Source organism: Nerophis lumbriciformis, linkage group LG09 (genome assembly GCF_033978685.3).
Source record: "Nerophis lumbriciformis linkage group LG09, RoL_Nlum_v2.1, whole genome shotgun sequence".
NCBI lineage: Eukaryota > Metazoa > Chordata > Actinopteri > Syngnathiformes > Syngnathidae > Nerophis > Nerophis lumbriciformis.
The window spans coordinates 35568605-35586649 of NC_084556.2; the positions used below are offsets into that span (position 1 = coordinate 35568605).

The 18045-nt window shown below is 37.4% G+C and overlaps 1 protein-coding gene across 5 annotated transcripts in view; it reads right to left on the bottom strand.

Moving 5' to 3' along the window:
* robo3 (roundabout, axon guidance receptor, homolog 3 (Drosophila)) overlaps positions 1-18045 on the bottom strand; it is a 204523-nt gene that overhangs the window by 44433 nt on the left and 142045 nt on the right. For all 5 annotated transcript variants that reach the window (XM_061963271.2, XM_061963268.2, XM_061963267.2 and 2 more), the window contains exon 9: positions 15563-15768. In XM_061963271.2, the coding sequence (XP_061819255.1) occupies positions 15563-15768 (206 nt within the window). The remainder of the gene's footprint in view (positions 1-15562; positions 15769-18045) is intronic.

Below are 18045 nucleotides of genomic sequence, written 5' to 3' on the forward strand. Positions count from 1 at the left end.
AAAGCGGATGCCTAGAGGGCGCTGAATTTCCAATGTGCTTACTACTTACTACTCAGTGGCCTAGTGGTTAGAGTGTCCGTCCTGAGATCGGTAGGTTGGGAGTTCGAATCCCGGCCGAGTCATACCAAAGACTATAAAAATGGGACCCATTACCTCCCTGCTTGGCACTCAGCATCAAGGGTTGGAATTGGGGGTTAAATCACCAAAATGATTCCCGGGCGCAGCCACCGCTGCTGCCCACTGCTCCCCTCACCTCCCAGGGGGTGATCAAGGGTGATGGGTCAAATGCAGAGAATAATTTCGCCACACCTAGTGTGTGTGTGACAATCATTGGTACTTTAACTTTTAACTTTAAAGCATTATATCACGCCCTCTAACATCTTTCACTATGCAATGATGAAAAATCAAGAGCATTAGCTTTGTGTTTTGATAGCTAATGATAGCGATTTAACCAAGTTTAGTGACTAACGTCAGCTACCATTTAATGTATATTCTAGCGTAACAACAACATGACTGCAACTTGTTGCTTCTCTTGTGCTGCTTTTGTGTGTGGATGCGCTCCCTGTGTGCACGTGTGTTCAATACAGTGGTGAGTGACAAGCCTGAATGCCAGGCAAATTCCTCGGGCCGGTGAGCAATTTTTATTCAATATAATTAGTAATTTGTATAAATATAGACTTAAAAAAACAAAAACATGTTTGCTTTGTTAAAACACTGATGTAAATATATGTTTGCTGGTGGTGTTCTAGTTATATTTTTTGTTTTAATAAAAAAAAAAGTTATAGTGTGTAATATATATATATATATATATATGTATATATATATACATACATACATGTATATATGTATGTATATATGTACATACATACATGTATATATGTATGTATGTATATATATATATGATATGTATATATATGTATGTATGTATGTATATACATATATATATATATATATATATATATATATATATATGTATATACATACATACATATATATACATACATACATACATACATACATACATACATACATACATACATACATACATACATACATACATACATACATACATATATATATATATATATATATATATATATATATATATATACATATATATATACATATATATATACATACCAGTGACGTGCGGTGAGGTTCATGACTGGTGAGGCACTGACTTCATCACAGTCAGATTTACAAACATATGAACCCTAAAGAGTATCTTATTCACCATTTGATTGGCAGCAGTTAACGGGTTATGTTTAAAAGCTCATACCAGCATTCTTCCCTGCTTGGCACTCAGCATCAAGGGTTGGAATTGGGGGTTAAATCACCAACAATTATTCCCGGGCGCGGCGCCGCTGCTGCCCACTGCTCCCCTCACATCCCAGGGGGTGATCAAGGGGATGGGTCAAATGCAGAGGACATATTTCACCACACCTAGTGTGTGTGACAATCATTGGTACTTTAACTCATTGGCGTTGTTAGGCCTATTTTAGGGGGGCTCAAGCCCCGCTAAAATATTCTTAAGCCCCCCTAAATAATTTGGTGTTTTTTTGTTTTTGTTTTTACAAATAAATGCCGACATATTCATTATAAAGTGGCCCAAATATGAGTTTAAATAAATAATCATATAACCTGTTATTATTCACTCAGTTTCCCCCCACTTCGTAGCGTAAGGTAGAGAGCCCCTTTCGTGCATCGGTATCCAATCCATTCCACTTGTTCATATAGAAAATGCCCACATCACTCAAATTCCAGCCCACATTTTCTCTGCGACCTTGCTTGCGGTCCTGCAAGCAGTGAAGCTGCACAAAACCTTATGTGTGCAATTGTAAATCATTTATTTTTTAAGTTTTGTGTTTCTTGTAGAATCTATATAAAGTAATATACATAAGCCTATTGTTAAAATAATGAAAAAAACATAATTAAATATATTTGTTTTATTGTATTGTTACATTAATAGCTGTTTTATTATTATAGGATGGCTTGTTAAACATTTAATAGGATTTTCAGAGGGAGGAAAAACCAAGACATTTAATATAAAATGTAAAATGAATAAATACATAAAAAGAAAAAGAAAATATATGGTTAAAAGCCATCGTCCCGGGGAGCATTTCATTTCGTCCCGTGCATTTTTTTAAAATAATGATAATAACAATGAATAATTTCTAAGTCTTTGTTAGCCGTTTGTGAAGTTTTGTGCTCGTGCGTAACATTCGCTCGCATCCTGTGCATCTCCTGGGGGCAAAGCCCCCCCTGTCCTTAAAAGCTAGTGACGCCCCTGCTTTAACTTAACTTTAACTTTACACATACAAACTGTAGCACACAAAAAAGCACATTTAATAAAAAAAAACGTTATTATGGTCTTACCTTTACTTATAAGTGCGGGTACAGTGGTGTTCGGTGTGGAGGAGTTGTGAATGAATGAAATATGAAATCCGTGCTGCAGTCTGCAGGTGTACCTAATGTAGTGTCCTTGCAGTCGTTCACGGCTCCTCCGGTGCGAGCAATGTTGTTTTTGCACTTTTTGGCTTCTTGTTAAGTGACTTTTTTTGGGTGAATTCGGTCTTGCACGTGGAGGGTTTGGGTGTGGGCTTTGGTTGGTGTGGCGCTCTCGTCGGTGGGTGCAGTCTGCGGCGAACGTGTCTTAAGCACCAGGAGGCGTGGTTACGCGTGCCTCAGCCAGTGCGTCTTTGCAGCAGTTTTATGATCGCTCAGCACAAGAAATACTTTACACACATACAGTTGTTGACAAAATACACTATACATTATATACCTCAGCTAACTAAACTATGGAAATGTATAATATAGTTCATATAGCAATACAGTCTCACTGCACAGCAGACCAGCAGTTAGCCGAGTCCGTCCATGTTGAGGCACTGAGTGACGCGCCTCGACTGGCTGCTGTTCACCGCACCGTCTCTTCTCAGTATTTGAACGGCAAATGTGAAAATTCAGCGATTTTGAATAAAAATAATCTAAAACTGGTGAAGTTAAATGGAAAATAACTTTATAGTATAATCACTGGATACATATAACAATTTAATATTTTTTTTTCTTTTTACATTTTTTTCTTTCCATGATGGCAGGTGAGGCCCAGCCTCACCTGCCTCTAGTGACCGCACGTCACTGATACATACATACATACATACAGTACATATATATATATATATATATATATATATATATATATACATACATATATATATATACATACATACATACATACAGTACATATATATATATATATACATACATACATACTAGGGATGTCCGATAATGGCTTTTTGCCGATATCCGATATTCCGATATTGTCCAACTCTTTAATCACCGATACCGATATCAACCGATACCGATATCAACCGATATATACAGTCGTGGAATTAACACATTATTATGCCTAATTTGGACAACCAGGTATGGTGAAGATAAGGTACTTTAAAAATAAAATAAAAAAATAAAATAAGATAAATAAATTAAAAACATTTTCTTGACTAAAAAAGAAAGTAAAACAATATAAAAACAGCTACATAGAAACTAGTAATTAATGAAAATTAGTAAAATTAACTGTTAAAGGTTAGTACTATTAGTGGACCAGCAGCACGCACAATCATGTGTGCTTACGGATTGTATCCCTTGCAGACTGTATTGATATATAATCATATACAATGTAGGAACAAGAATATTAATAACAGAAAGAAACAACCCTTTTGTGTGAATGAGTGTGAATGAGTGTAAATGGGGGAGGAAGGTTTTTTGGGTTGGCGCACTAATTGTAAGTGTACAGTATCTTGTGTTTTTTATGTTGATTTAATTAAAAAAACGATACCGATAGTAAAAAAAACGATACCGATAATTTCCGATATTACATTTTAACGCATTTATCGGCCAATAATATCGGTATTATCGGACATCTGTCATACATACATATGTATATATATACATACATACATATATATATATATATACATACATACAGTATATATAAACATACATGTATGTATGTATGTATGTACATACAGTATATATACATACGTACGCACATACATACATACGTACGTACGTGTGTGTGTGTGTGTGTGTGTGTGTGTGTGTGCATGTGTGTGAGTGTGTGTGTGTGTGTGTGTGTATGTATGTATGTATATATTACACACTATCTAACTTTTTTTTTAATTAAACCTAAAAATACAACAAGAACACCACCTGCTAACCTATATTTCCATCAGTGTTTTAACAAAACAAACATGTTTTTTTAAAAGTCTATATTTATACTAATTACTAATTATATTGAATAAAAATTGCTCACCTGCCTGAGGAATTTGTCTGGCATTCAGGCTTGTCACTCACCGCCGTATTGAACACACGTGCACACAGGGAGTGCATACAAACACAAAAGCAGTCCAAGAGAAGCAACCAGCAAGTTGCAGTCATGTTGTTGTTACGATAGAATATACATTTTTTAAACATACTTCTAGTTAAGTGTCTTTAAACTGACAATATAAACATCCAGTGTAAACATTTTCATGTTGGTGTCTATCAACTTTCAACTTCAGAGAAAGTGTCCTCTGTCGTGGACATCTTATATCACTTTGCAAAATGCTGATTCTCAGAAAAGTTAGCAAAATTGTAACAATTAATATTGTAAATACCTCACAAATTGATGATTGGTCTCCTTGGCATCAAATATATTTTCTAAAGGGTGGTTTATTAGGTTGCTTCTCATGTTACTTGTGTTCCCCGCAGTGCAGTGTCACCAAACTTTTTTTGTCCGCTCTGCCCCATGGCGCATTTCCTACTTACAAAATGGATAACAAATCCATTTGAACCACAAGTTGATTCAATATTATTTTTAAAAAAATGTTGGTTAAAACGTCACAACTTCTGACCTGCTTTATGTGTCGTCTTGGAAATGCTTGAGAAAGTCTTTTGCGAGGGTTTGTTTGTCTGTCTGTTAGCAACATAACTCAAAAAGTTATGAAAGATTTGAATGAAAACTTCAGGAAATGAACAAAAAACAATCCTTTCTCTCTCCTTACGACCTCCCACACACAGATCACTCGCGCTACGCATGGAATTTTTGAAGATGTAGTTTACTTCCAGACCGACCAATTCAAAAGTGCCAGCAAAAAACTACACTGACCAAGTTTTCCTTTTATACTGCACCATGTCGTAGTATCATTTTGATGATTTTAAAACCAAATACGGTGGTATTTATAATACCGTTACACCCCAACTTTGAACAGTTGTTGCGATGACGTCCAAACGTCCTGCATCTTCTACGGATTTTGGCAAGAAATACAAGAAAAATACTGACCTAAATACTGATGTCAGACAGGCCGTTGGCGCAAACCAGCAGCCACGTTTCTGTCAATTCTACCCTAGGGCACCTGTGGCTACAGACGTAGCTTACCACTAGTGTGTGACTATGGTGTGAATGACTGATGGGTTTCCCTGTAAAGTGATTTGAGTGTTAAGAAAGACAGTATAAAAAGTTGACAGATTTTTGTTACTATTATTGCGATGTTTTGCTACAGGGCGAAATGGCTCTGGTGGTAAAGTGGTCGTCTCCCAACTTGACGGTTGTGGGTTTGATCCTCAGTCCCCTGCCACCATATCCAAGTATCCTTTGTCAAATATGCTGCAGAATCAGTAGGTGAATGAGGTGACAGCTTTACAAAGTGCTTTGAAGGTTGAAAAGGGTTGTGCAAGTGAAAGCCCAATTTAACATTTATATGTTTAATGCCTTTCACTCTCTTGATTTAATCCTTGCAGTTCAGACAGACCAAAACTAAACTATTCATCTTGAACGATTGCCTTTGTTCATGTCACATGTCTGACATGTCAGGCTGTTATCTATGATCTCTGCAGACCAGCTGGGTAAGAGTCAGCATTTTACAACATAATTGGGTGGTTATTTTTTCACGTCCTCAGACATGATGAATAAGCAAATATTCTAAGGTGAATGCTTGGAATTCCATAACAGCAGCTGCAGCAGCTGTTGTGTAACGGGCAAATTAATACGCTAATGTGTCATATTTATGTTTTGGGTCATAGGTAGCACAATAATAACACAAATGCACAGACACTCAATTTCAGCTCAGTACAGAAATGTAGTCTTCAAACTACATTAGACTCGTTGAATTGTGTCGATTGGCAAAGTAAGTAAGTAAGTAAGTAAAACCAAACCTATATAGTAAGAGCAATGATATTTGCTGTGATTCTGTTTTTGTGTCATCATGTTTGTTCCATGAATAAAATAAAACATTTTCTGACTCGACTTTCAGAATTTTAGGTGATTTTAGACCCAATGTGTTGATATACTACAATCAAACCTGTCAATTTCTACCACTTAAGGGAAACAGGCAAAAGTTTCTAACATAGACAGGTAGCAGCGATACATGAGCCAATTGGAATTTGCAGCCATTGCCATTTTCCAGGCAACATATGTATGTGTTTTATCCAGTATGTGTAATGTCAATCAAACAACAGTGTATTCGCTCCGAAATTCATCGCTTGGTTTGCATCACAAAGGAACTAATTAGCAATCTTTAACATGTTGTTAAAGAAGTCTTATTGGTAAACCGGAACTAGAAATATAAATAATATTTTAGTGGAGAGCACAAGTGTTCTGCTAATTAAAGAGTTCTGTGTAGCTGCTACGACAAGAGTAGATAGCTGCTGCTTGCTTATTCGTTTACATTTCAGCGAGAGTGCTCGTTGGCTGCAACGTATGCGAATGTTTGTAGTAGGTAGTAGCAAGTAGTAGTAGGAAGCGAACATCATCGTTACATGCTGCGGCGGTACGATTCCTTGGAGGCCAAAGCTGCTCAACCACCAGCATCGGTAAGAAAAATTCAACATTATAGAAGAGAGCTCAAACAATTTATATTGTAGGACGTTTTGATATTAGTCAGATGCTCCAGTATTTTCCATGCTTTTTTTTGTGTTCATTATGGCCAAAAATGTCTGAATTAGAAAGTTGCAATGTTTGAATTGCAATGTTTTTTTTTAAGAACATTGAATTGTGATTTTATGAACTTGTTATCAATGTTTTAAGTGTTCCTTGTAACCCTAACCTCAAAAAGCACAGGATTTGGATGATTTACTAATTTATACCGCACAGACTTCAGACTGTTGCTGGTAAAAAGGGGACATTTTTGTGGCCGCTATCAGCAGTTGGCCGTAGCAGTTTTAATTTTATCAAAAAACTGTCGAGTCGCACATGTGATGTTTAAGTTTTAAAAAAAGAAAGAAAACGGACTAAAGTAAGATAAAAACATTTTCTAAAGTGAAATATAATTGCAAACATAAAAGTCGGGGTGTCTCGATACAACTTTTTCACTTCCGATACGATACCGATATTGGAGCCTTGAGTGTTTGCTGATACTGATATTAATCCGATACAATTTGAGCAGAAATTATACTACATTATTTTATTATTTTGTAGTGTGGAATGTTACAAAAGATTTGATCAACTGAAATTACTCAGAGAACAATGGTAGGTATGAAAACCCTGTAGTTTTATGGTTTAGAAGTGGAGTGTTAGTTTGTGCTTTGGTGAAACCAAGGAATCATAATAGATAGAAATATACTTTACTGATCCCGAGGGAAATTCAAGGCATCCGGTAGCAGTATACGCAACATGCAGGAGGACACTTTTATACCTGCTGGATGACTTAAGGGGCTGTCAGGAGTGAAAGCATGGAAGTGGCTTGACCTCAAGATGCAGCAAACAACAGGCAGATGGTGAATAAAATAATATGATTCATTAAACAAAAGAAACACACTCACAAGGGAGTGGGAAAACAGAGCAAAGGAGGGCGAGTGCTAAAATAAATGCACAGGTCACGGAACTTCCCTTGATGAATATTAGGCATAGCAATATGCAGGACGAATGACAATGAACCGACGCTGTCTGGACTGAATAGAATACTGATTGGCAACCTGGAACAGGTGTGCTTGGTTAGGCCTGGGCTGATTACAAATTTTGCTCGACGATATATTGACCTACAAATTATTGCTGAAAAACAATATTATTGCCATTATTTTTTTGGAGAACAAATTAACCACGGATGTAATGACAACAATGATGAAAATATACCATTTCAAATGCAGTTAACTTATATTTCTCGTATATTTGAATATAATTTTAATACTATATATTTATACTTAATTGTTATACTTTTAAATAACAAGTGAAAAAAACCACATATAATAAAAATAAAATATACTGTCTGTAAGCAAAATCTTACACTTGAATATAAAATCACAATCAAAATAAAAAAAATGTTTCTGTCTCTGTTAAGGAGGGGGTGTGGGACCCTCAAATATACACAACTAACAAAAAAATAGGGCTAAATAAAATAATGTTGACCAAAATGATCGGGGTTATCATTATTATCGGGGTATTGTTAAATGTGATCAAAAATTAGTTACACACACACTTTAAATTGTATTAACCAAGTTGTATTTTTTAATAACTAAAATTAATAGACTTAGTATACTTTCTTGGCAAAGGAAACATCAAATATTGTTCCGGCTTCATAAGAGCCACAGTATTTGTATTTGTGTGTTCAACTATGTTTATCTTCTTCCATTTTAAATTGGAAAGAGTGATCAGTTGTTTCACTTCCGGTTTGTGTGACGTCATGTGAGTTTACTTCCTGTTTCAACTCGAAACTGTCGAGTTTATTGATAACTTTGTGCAAAACCAGCACATCCTTTGTTTAATGAGACTACTGTAGCTCAGTTGTTTAAACAGTCATGTGTTTGTAGAAGTTTAGATTGGGGAATTATGTTTCATAATGGGGAAAGACGTTAATGTCTATTGTTTACATTTGAGCATTTAAGCTCGCTAGCAAGCTAGCGCCCATCAGTTTGTCCGTATCAAATTGTATCAAATTATGAATAACGGTTCTTTGATCATTTTAATTCATTATGATAATACTAACCGTCGTGAATTTTAAAGCAGTTATCATGACTACCCTTTATTTCAATCAATCAATCAATCAATGTTTATTTATATAGCCCTAAATCACAAGTGTCTCAAAGGGCTGCACAAGCCACAACGACATCCTCTGTACAGAACCCACATAAGGGCAAGGAAAAACTCACCTCAGTGGGACGTCGGTGTGAATGACTATGAGAAACCTTGGAGAGGACCGCATATGTGGGTAACCCCCCCCGAAAGCAATGAATGTCGAGTGGGTCTGACATAATATTGTGAAAGTCCAGTCCATAGTGGATCCAACATATCAGTGAAATTCCAGTCCACAGTGGATCCAACATAACAGCGAGAGTCCAGTCCATAGTGGGGTCAGCAGGAGACCATCCCGAGCGGGTCAGCAGCGCAGAGATGTCCCCAACCGATGCACAGGCAAGCGGTTTGTAGTATAAACACCCTCAGCCGCATAAACCGATGCAAAAGAGTGACCACTCTCGCCGAACATGCACATTACAAATCAAAACACAAACTTCGATATGAATGTAAGCACTGTGGCCCGCCTGGCCTTACAAAGAGTCCAAGACACTTGATGAAGAACAAGATGATTCATTCCCTTCTTTTGATTCCGCTGGGGCACAAATCCGCGCATATGCTGAAATCCATGAAAAGCATGAATGCTCTTGAAGCATGCACATGGCGGTTTAGCGACGCTGGAACATTTACCAACTTAATTTTCATTTATCGTCGGTTAATTGACTTATCAAATATCGGCCCAGGTCTAGACCCGGTTGCCAATCTGATAGCAGGTATGGACGCCTGTGCACCGAAAGAGGAAGTAAAATAACAAAATAAGGGCACAAGACAGGAACTAAAACACCACACACGTTGTCTAATTCACACTTACAATATCGTCCAAAAAAATTTGGTTCATATTATATTTGTCTCCTGCCTATTCCACATCTCAACAAAACAGCACCAATTGAACCGTTGGAGCATACGAGGCCATGAATGTGGAGGGAAACGAGTGACTACTGTATATGTGCTAATACCTCATTGAAATAAGGCGGTCTGAACCACTTTTGTACTTGCTACTAATTGCACACGCAGTCTTAGTAGGTTCCGCGTAAAACGCCCAATAAAAAAAACTATGTAAACTTTTACTTTGTGCACGCTATTTAACACTTATTTGGATCTAACTGTAATAGATCAGGTTGTTTGTGTATTATCATATTTACAGTTAAAAAAAAGAGTTTATTCTTAGAGAGCAGATTGATTCAGTTGAATGACCCAGATCTTGGTGTTTTGTTGTTTTTGCCGTGTTTTCTTCGATTGCAAACATTTTGAGGAACTGCACCCAATAGATTCACGGATGGAAATTGTCTGAATCCCAGTCCGGAGTAAAGATTGTTAGCTTGTTTACAGTTACTCATTTCCTCTATTTTAATATTTAACATTTTAAATCCATTTGAATTCTAAATACAAATATGGGAAATTGGAGGATTCCCAAAGATGTTAAGTCATTCACTTATAATCCCACTTGAAAGAAAGTGCCTTTAGTTCTTTCACCATTTATTCAGCCTAACACTTCCCTACTCGATCTTGCTCTTTTACTCATCTCCTGACTGCGGTGAAGACTTTAATTACAAGTCTCAACGATTGTTAATCATTAGGAAACCCACAATCAATTATTGTGTGGGCCTCATCTAGTCGCAGCAATACTATTGTGACCTCAGGTGCAACTTTGTACCCTGGAGGCACTTCTGTGCCAAATGGATTTCATTAGCATGCAACAGGACATCGCTAACGACTGCTAATGGTCTTGCATACTCATTATTATAGCGATCACGGCTCAACGTTGTGCATTTGAAATTGTATTCTCGGCCTCTCCTTCGTGTCTAAAAGCCCATTTCTTATTTGAGTCAACTGTAAATTGCCCTGTGTTAATATAGTGTTGCACATTTTCCCAGTAATTGAAACGCTGCATCGAATCATGTTTTTCAAATGAAACTGCAATGCCTAATGTGTAAATAGTGGTAATTTTGGAACAGATGTTAACGTGTTTGCCTCAAAGTTTGGCGATAAAGAAATTATACATTATGAAATTAACAAAATTAATTATGGGTGAGCGTCAAGATTCATTAAAGGAGCTGCCAAATAAAATACCACAGTTTAAGTTTAGTACTGGCAGCAGCTTCCTGCATGTTAGTTGACAGAACGAAAAATAATTATTATTTGCACATTTACCTGTGACTTTCGCCGCCAGAGACAATAGATTATAGAACCTATGGCTATGGTTATTTGTAAAAAATATTCAGCTGAGAAATCTAGAAATCGGACCGATGTCAAAGATTTAAAGGTACGTGTTACATTTTTATTGATTTTGACTTGAAATGTAAAATGATTAAAACATTTTTATAAATATGTATTTTTTATCTTTAATAGGTGTACATTATGAAAATGTACACCCAATAAGGGACTCAACACCTTGTTTGAGCTATGCAAATGTTTGTTTAATTAACATTAGGCTTTTTTATACACTACAACACAAAATGAATACAAACAGACATAGACAAAAAATGCACACACACACACACACAGATGCAAAACATTTCCCAACTGGACTCTAATCCAGTCTTTAACATGCTCTCTTTTACAGTAAATCATATTTTTTATTAGGTTTGCCCTATCAATGTTGCCTCTGATTCTCACTATGTCTATGTTAGTCAGTCTAGGCCAGGGGTCGGCAACCCACGGCTCTTTAGCGCCGCCCTAGTGGCTCCCTGGAGCTTTTTCAAAAATTTATGAAAATGAAAAAAGATGGGGGAAGAATATATGTTTTTTTTTAGAATGGTTTCTGTAGGAGGACAAACATGACACAAACCTTCCTAATTGTTAGAAAGCCCACTGTTGAATATGTTTATGCTTCACTAATGACAGTATTTGGCGAGCGCCGTTTTGTCCTACAAAGTTCGGCGGTCCTTGAACTCACTGTAGTTGTGTGCACTGTGACACAACAGTTTGTTTTGCATGTATAACTTTCTCTGACCCTGCCACAGAAAGACATCAATCAATCAATGTTTATTTATATAGCCCTAAATCACAAGTGTCTCAAAGGGCTGCACAAGCCACAACGACATCCTCGGTACAGAGCCCACATAAGGGCAAGGAAAAACTCACCCCAGTGGGACGTCGATGTGAATGACCATGAGAAACCTTGGAGAGGACCGCATATGTGGGTAACCCCCCCCCCTGACATGTTTTATGCCACTCCTTTGTCGTCTCATTTTGTCTACCAAATGTTTTATGCTGTGCATGAATGCACAAAGGTGAGCTTTGTTGATGTTATTGACTTGTGTGAAGTGCTAATCAGGCATATTAGGTCAGTGCATGACTGCAAGCTAATCAATATTAACATGCAACTTAGGCTAGTTGTATGTACGTATTGCATCATTCATTATGCCTCGTTTTGTATTTGAGTTCATTCAGTTTCCTTTACTTATGTCCTCTGTGTATTAAATTTATATTGGCATGTCTCATGACACATTATATGTATGTAATATTGGCTACATTTCTGATAGTTGTTTGTGTGCCATGTTTTTCCAGACCATGGAAAACGTTACCCAGCTTGCCAAAGATGTTATTAAATCCATTAGAAGAAGACAGCCACTCTAAGCCAGTAATTTCCAGGAGTTATCTCACCCTCTGAGAAGCCTCCATTTTACAAATGTTTATCAATGTTTTAAAAAAGTGTAGAATAAATATTAACATTTTAACATTTCTGTCAACGAAGATTTGCGTCAGTCTGCGACACATTGCCATTTTTAAAGTGGCTATTATAGCTAATATAAACACGTATATCATGTGTTGCCTTCATTATAAGACTTATATAATGTGTGCGCTTGGCTGTGCAAAAACCAGGAAACACTGTATAGAGAAGGACACAAAACCCACAGGCGCAGTCTGCAAACGTCTTCTTTTCTATGCTGACTTGGCAACAATGCTGCTAGCAGCTCGGAATAGTTGTGGAGAGAGAAACCTGCCAGGGCTTTGAAGCTAAACTTGCCCCTTTAATAAACATGTTTGAAGTTGTCCCCACCTTGTCAAAACCTCCAACATTTTTGGTCTAACTATTCCATTTTTTAAGTTATTAATGTGTAATAGTTTTATGTTAATAACGTGTAATTAACGTGTTATTAACCATTACTAGACCCTAACTGTCAAAATCTCCCCAAAAGTGTCCCATTCGTGCTATGTATGTTCATTTTTTAAGTTATTAACATTTTGTTATTTACCTGTGTAAAGTTGTCCCCCTACCTTGTCCAAATCTCTCAAACTGTGTCCCAATCGTTTGTGCTGCAAACATTTTTATTTGTGCTTTTACAAATTTTAAGTTATCAAAGTTTTACGGTAATATTGTGTAATTAACGTGGTATTAATCATAACTAGACCCCAACCATGTCAAAATCTCCCCAAACTTGTCCCATTTGTTTGTGCTTGCCTTGGCTGCAAAATATTTTGGTCTAACTATCATAATTTTTAAGTTATTAACATTTTTTGGAGCTGCTAAGAAATCATAACTCGTTAATAACTGTAAGAGTTAAACCAACCTTTTTTCACAGCACAGACAAGCACACATGAAGCACAAACGATTGGGACTGGTTTGTGGAAAATATAATAGACCAAAAATGTTTGCAGAACAAAAATGCACAAATGAATGGGACACGTTTAGGGAGAGTTTGACATGGTTGGAAGGGTGGTTATGAATATCAACACTTAAATACCATAAAAACCGTAAAACTTTATTAACCTAAATACATATATTAACGTTGTGCCCCTAGGAGAAACTGGATAACACACGACACACTGACAAAGTTTAACCTTTTGTTAGTATAACAATCTACAAGGTTAATAGCGTTTGCTTTTCTTTCTTCCCCTCTACTTATCTGCTTTATTTTGTATTTCAAGTTATCATTAGATATATTTATTGTTACATTTGAAACAATTGCATTGTTGATAATAGAAGATAATAGTCCTGAGTTCAATGCCGGGCTCGGGATCTTTCTGTGTGGAGTTTGCATGTTCTCCCCATGACTGCGTGGGTTCCCTCCGGGTACTCCGGCTTCCTCCCACCTCCAAAGACTTGCACCTGGGGATAGGTTGATTGGCAACACTAAATTGGCCCTAGTGTGTGAATGTGAGTGTGAATGTTGCTTGTCTATCTGTGTTGGCCCTGTGATGAGGTGGCGACTTGTCCAGGTTGTACCCCGCCTACCGCCCGAATGCAGCTGAGATAGGCTCCAGCGACCCCCTGCAACCCCCCGCGACCCCAAAATGAACAAGCTGTAGAAAATGGATGGATGGATAATAGAAGTAATTATTCATTTTTTATTATCAATAATACTATTTCTATTGGTATTTGTATTGCTCCATCTGTAGTGTAATAATGTTCATTGTCATTTCTGTGTTAATATTTATTTCACAAACTGCTTCTTTGCTATCACTTTTCGTATCATATTTGTACATATCATATTTGCTGATGCTTTTCTGCTGTTGTTTTTATTATTGTGTTTGTTGTTGTTGTTGTCTCTGTGTCTTAGCCCCCTCTTGTCCCCGCAATTTCCCCCTCTGTCTTCCTTTTTTTCTCTTTCTATCCCCTCCGGTCCGGCTGCGCCAAATAATCATATAAATACATTCAATAAAGTCAAATACAAATAAGGCAACAAGAGAAGTATCCTACACTTCTCTTTTGTAAACTAAATATGTACAGACAATATGGGCATCTACATCAACAATATGATTTGCTTGAGTAGCTGGACAGGACAAAAAAATAAATAAAATATACCTAAATACTGTAAAAGCACAAACAAAGATGTTTGCAACATAAACAAGCACAAACAAAGCACAAATTATTGGGACATGTGTGAGGAGATTTAGATTAGGTGGAGGTGCCAAATTCACACAGGTGAATCACAAAACATTAGTGACTTAAAAACAATAATAGAGAAACCAAACAATTTTGCAGTACGAACCAGCACAAAATAAACTTTTATTAACTCGTTATTATCGTGTGAACTTTGACATCCCTAAATGTGACATGACATATCTGCTTTTGCAAAAACACACAAGTAACAATGACGTTTACAATCCTACAACACAGAGACCGATTTTTCATATACATTCCTATTCTATAAACATTTTTAACCAGGAAAATTCCCTACTAGAATAGGAACCTCTTTTTCAAAGGAGTCAAACAATTAAAAACAAGTGCAAGTGAATGAGGCAACATCTTGTGCTTTCAGATTGCTTTTTAAAAGCATTCAATGTTATCAACTCAGTTAATGCCCAGTCTCATTGCAACATATTACAAGCATAAGGTGCAGAAAACATTAAAGCCATTTGACCCAGTTCTGTAAGACTATATGGAACAGAACAACTTTCATTTGAACAGAAAGGATAAGAGTACCCTTTGGGTCAACCATTGTAGGCTAACAATAGCGGTTGACCATGTATGTAGACTTAAGTGGTCACTTTTTAGTTAGAAAGCATTGGACCGGGACTTGATGAGTTAGTCAACTTTGACGTATTTAAGAAGAAAATACAACTTTTACATACCCGAAGATCATATATTTGGAAGGTTCCATTTTCCATCAGGCTGATTCGACTGTCGCTGGTTAGAATCCTCTGGCCGTCCTTCTCCCATTGGATACTGGGAATTGGGTTGCCCATGATGTGACAATGTAACTGTGCGGTTGAACCCGGTGCAAAAGTATGATTCGCTGGTCCTTGGCGAATAATTGGGGGAACATGATCAGAAGGTGCTGTAGGGAGAGAAACATGGAGAGTTGGTCTGTAGTTACGTACATATACAGTGGTACTTGTGGGTTTTGAGAACTAGCATACCATTTTTTTGGGATACGAGCTGTCTCTTGGCTAATTGTTATGCTTAAAGTTTCAAATGTCAAAGGAAATTCCGTAACACCCGACCAAAACATCCGATGTTGCAAGCAATACCTTATAGCTAGATATCAACATAACTTTGTTTTTCCACCCATTGGAATGAAGAAATTGAGTGTGAAGGACAGTGCTGAGAAGAAGAGGTGGATTATATCCGTTGAATTAATGAAATAAATCATCAAACACATGACCGAGATGTGTAACATACTAGGTGAATCAGTTTGAGTGTATCACTGCTCGGCTGCACCATATTAGTGCAAAATGAGTTGTGGCAGAGGGGTTAGTCCGTCTGCCTCACAATACGAAGGTCTTGAGTAGTCGTGAGTTCAATCCCGGCCTCGGGATCTTTCTGTGTGGAGTTTGCATGTTCTCCCCGTGACTGCGTGGGTTCCCTCCGGGTACTCCGGCTTCCTCCCACCTCCAAAGACATGCACCTGGGGATAGGTTGATTGGCAAAACTAAATTGGCGCTAGTGTGTGAATGTTGTCTGTCTATCTGTGTTGGCCCTGCGATGAGGTGGCGACTTGTCCAGGGTGTACCCCGCCTTCCGCCCGATTGTAGCTGAGATAGGCTCCAGCGCCCACCGCGACCCCGAAGGGAATAAGCGGTAGAAAATGGATGGATGGATGGAGTTGATAACACCAGCCGAGGAAGTTAAAATAACATAAATATATGAAAATATGTATAAGTTGCTGATGGTGTGTTTGACGGAGAACCAACATCAAGATTTTAATTAGTGTAGTTACCAAAATGTTTTTCTTATGCTGTCACGGGCATTTGAGTGACAGACATGTACACCAATCAGAATTGCAGAGGCTGGCGCCCTTTGCCTTCTGGCCAATCAAAAGTTTTTAGGGGAAACAAGCTCGTTTGTTTGCGCTGCAATGGAGGCAGCTAGTATGCTAGTAACACCGAATGCTCCTTGGAAAAAGTTTTGCCGTTGACAAGGCCTGGGCCGATTGTTAATAAGTCAATCAATGGAACGATAAATGAAAATGAAGTTGAAATACTTTGCTGGCATCAATAAGTTGCCATGTCTGTTTGGGAAAAAGGCGGAAGGCGGAGTACACACTGGACAAGTCGCCACTGAGTGCCTTATTTAACAGTAGAATTAACGCAGTGAGCCATCTTTAAAGTCATTCACAATCTTTGTCTCAGTGGGCGATGAGAAGGAGGGCACTTCTAGTTTACACACATCGGAAGTGTGTGTGTAAATTGAGTATTGTTGGTGCTTTTTTAATTATTTTATAGGCGGAATAGTGGAGCTCCCATTGGCTCCGCTGTAAGCAGTCTTTTATTTATGTTTATTTAATATTTAGAATAAATACAAAATAAAAAATCCATCCGTCGTCGTGTCTTTCATAATGATTGTGAAAGATAGGCAAAATTCCAAAAAAAGTGCAGTTCCCCTTTAAGAGGAAACAATATAATTACTAAGCCAAATGTCCCATTGTGGTAATATTTCACATTCAGCCCGGATGGGCAATATGAGCCCATCAACACAGACAAACGAGCGAGAATGTTGTGGTGACAACAACAGCAAAATAAGACAACCTGACCTAGTTTTTCCAACTGGAAAAACAAATGCACTTTAAGATGTTCAATATTTATGTAAGTAAAATGTTTGCTTACAGAGATGAGTCTGAGTCTATTTGATTTTTTTGTTTGTTTATAGGTTATTTCTTCAGTTTAAGAGAAAAATGCATTAGCATTTATATGTATAAAATAAAAAAATCACAAAATTAATCGCAATCACAATTTTGGAGAGAAAAATCGCAAATAGTTTTTCCTCAAAATCGTGCATCCCTAGTTAATGCTGTACATTATAATTAATGTAAATTCCAGACTATAAACCGCTACTTTTTTCTTGCCCCAGATTTCCACTGAATGTGAAACGGCTGCGGGACGGCTTCACCGCGGTAGGGCGCCGCCCTCTGCCGACACTTTGAACACTGCGGCTTATAAGACGATGCAGCTAATTCATAGATTTTTCTCCGATAACCGCATAATAAAAATAGTTTAAAAAAAAGAACTGACTAGCAAATACACCGAGAAATTGTTTTAGTGTTTGCGCAATTACGCCATCTTATGGATGAAATTGCTCGCTGTAGGTTCCCTTCCATTTACAGGTGGAGTGCTTT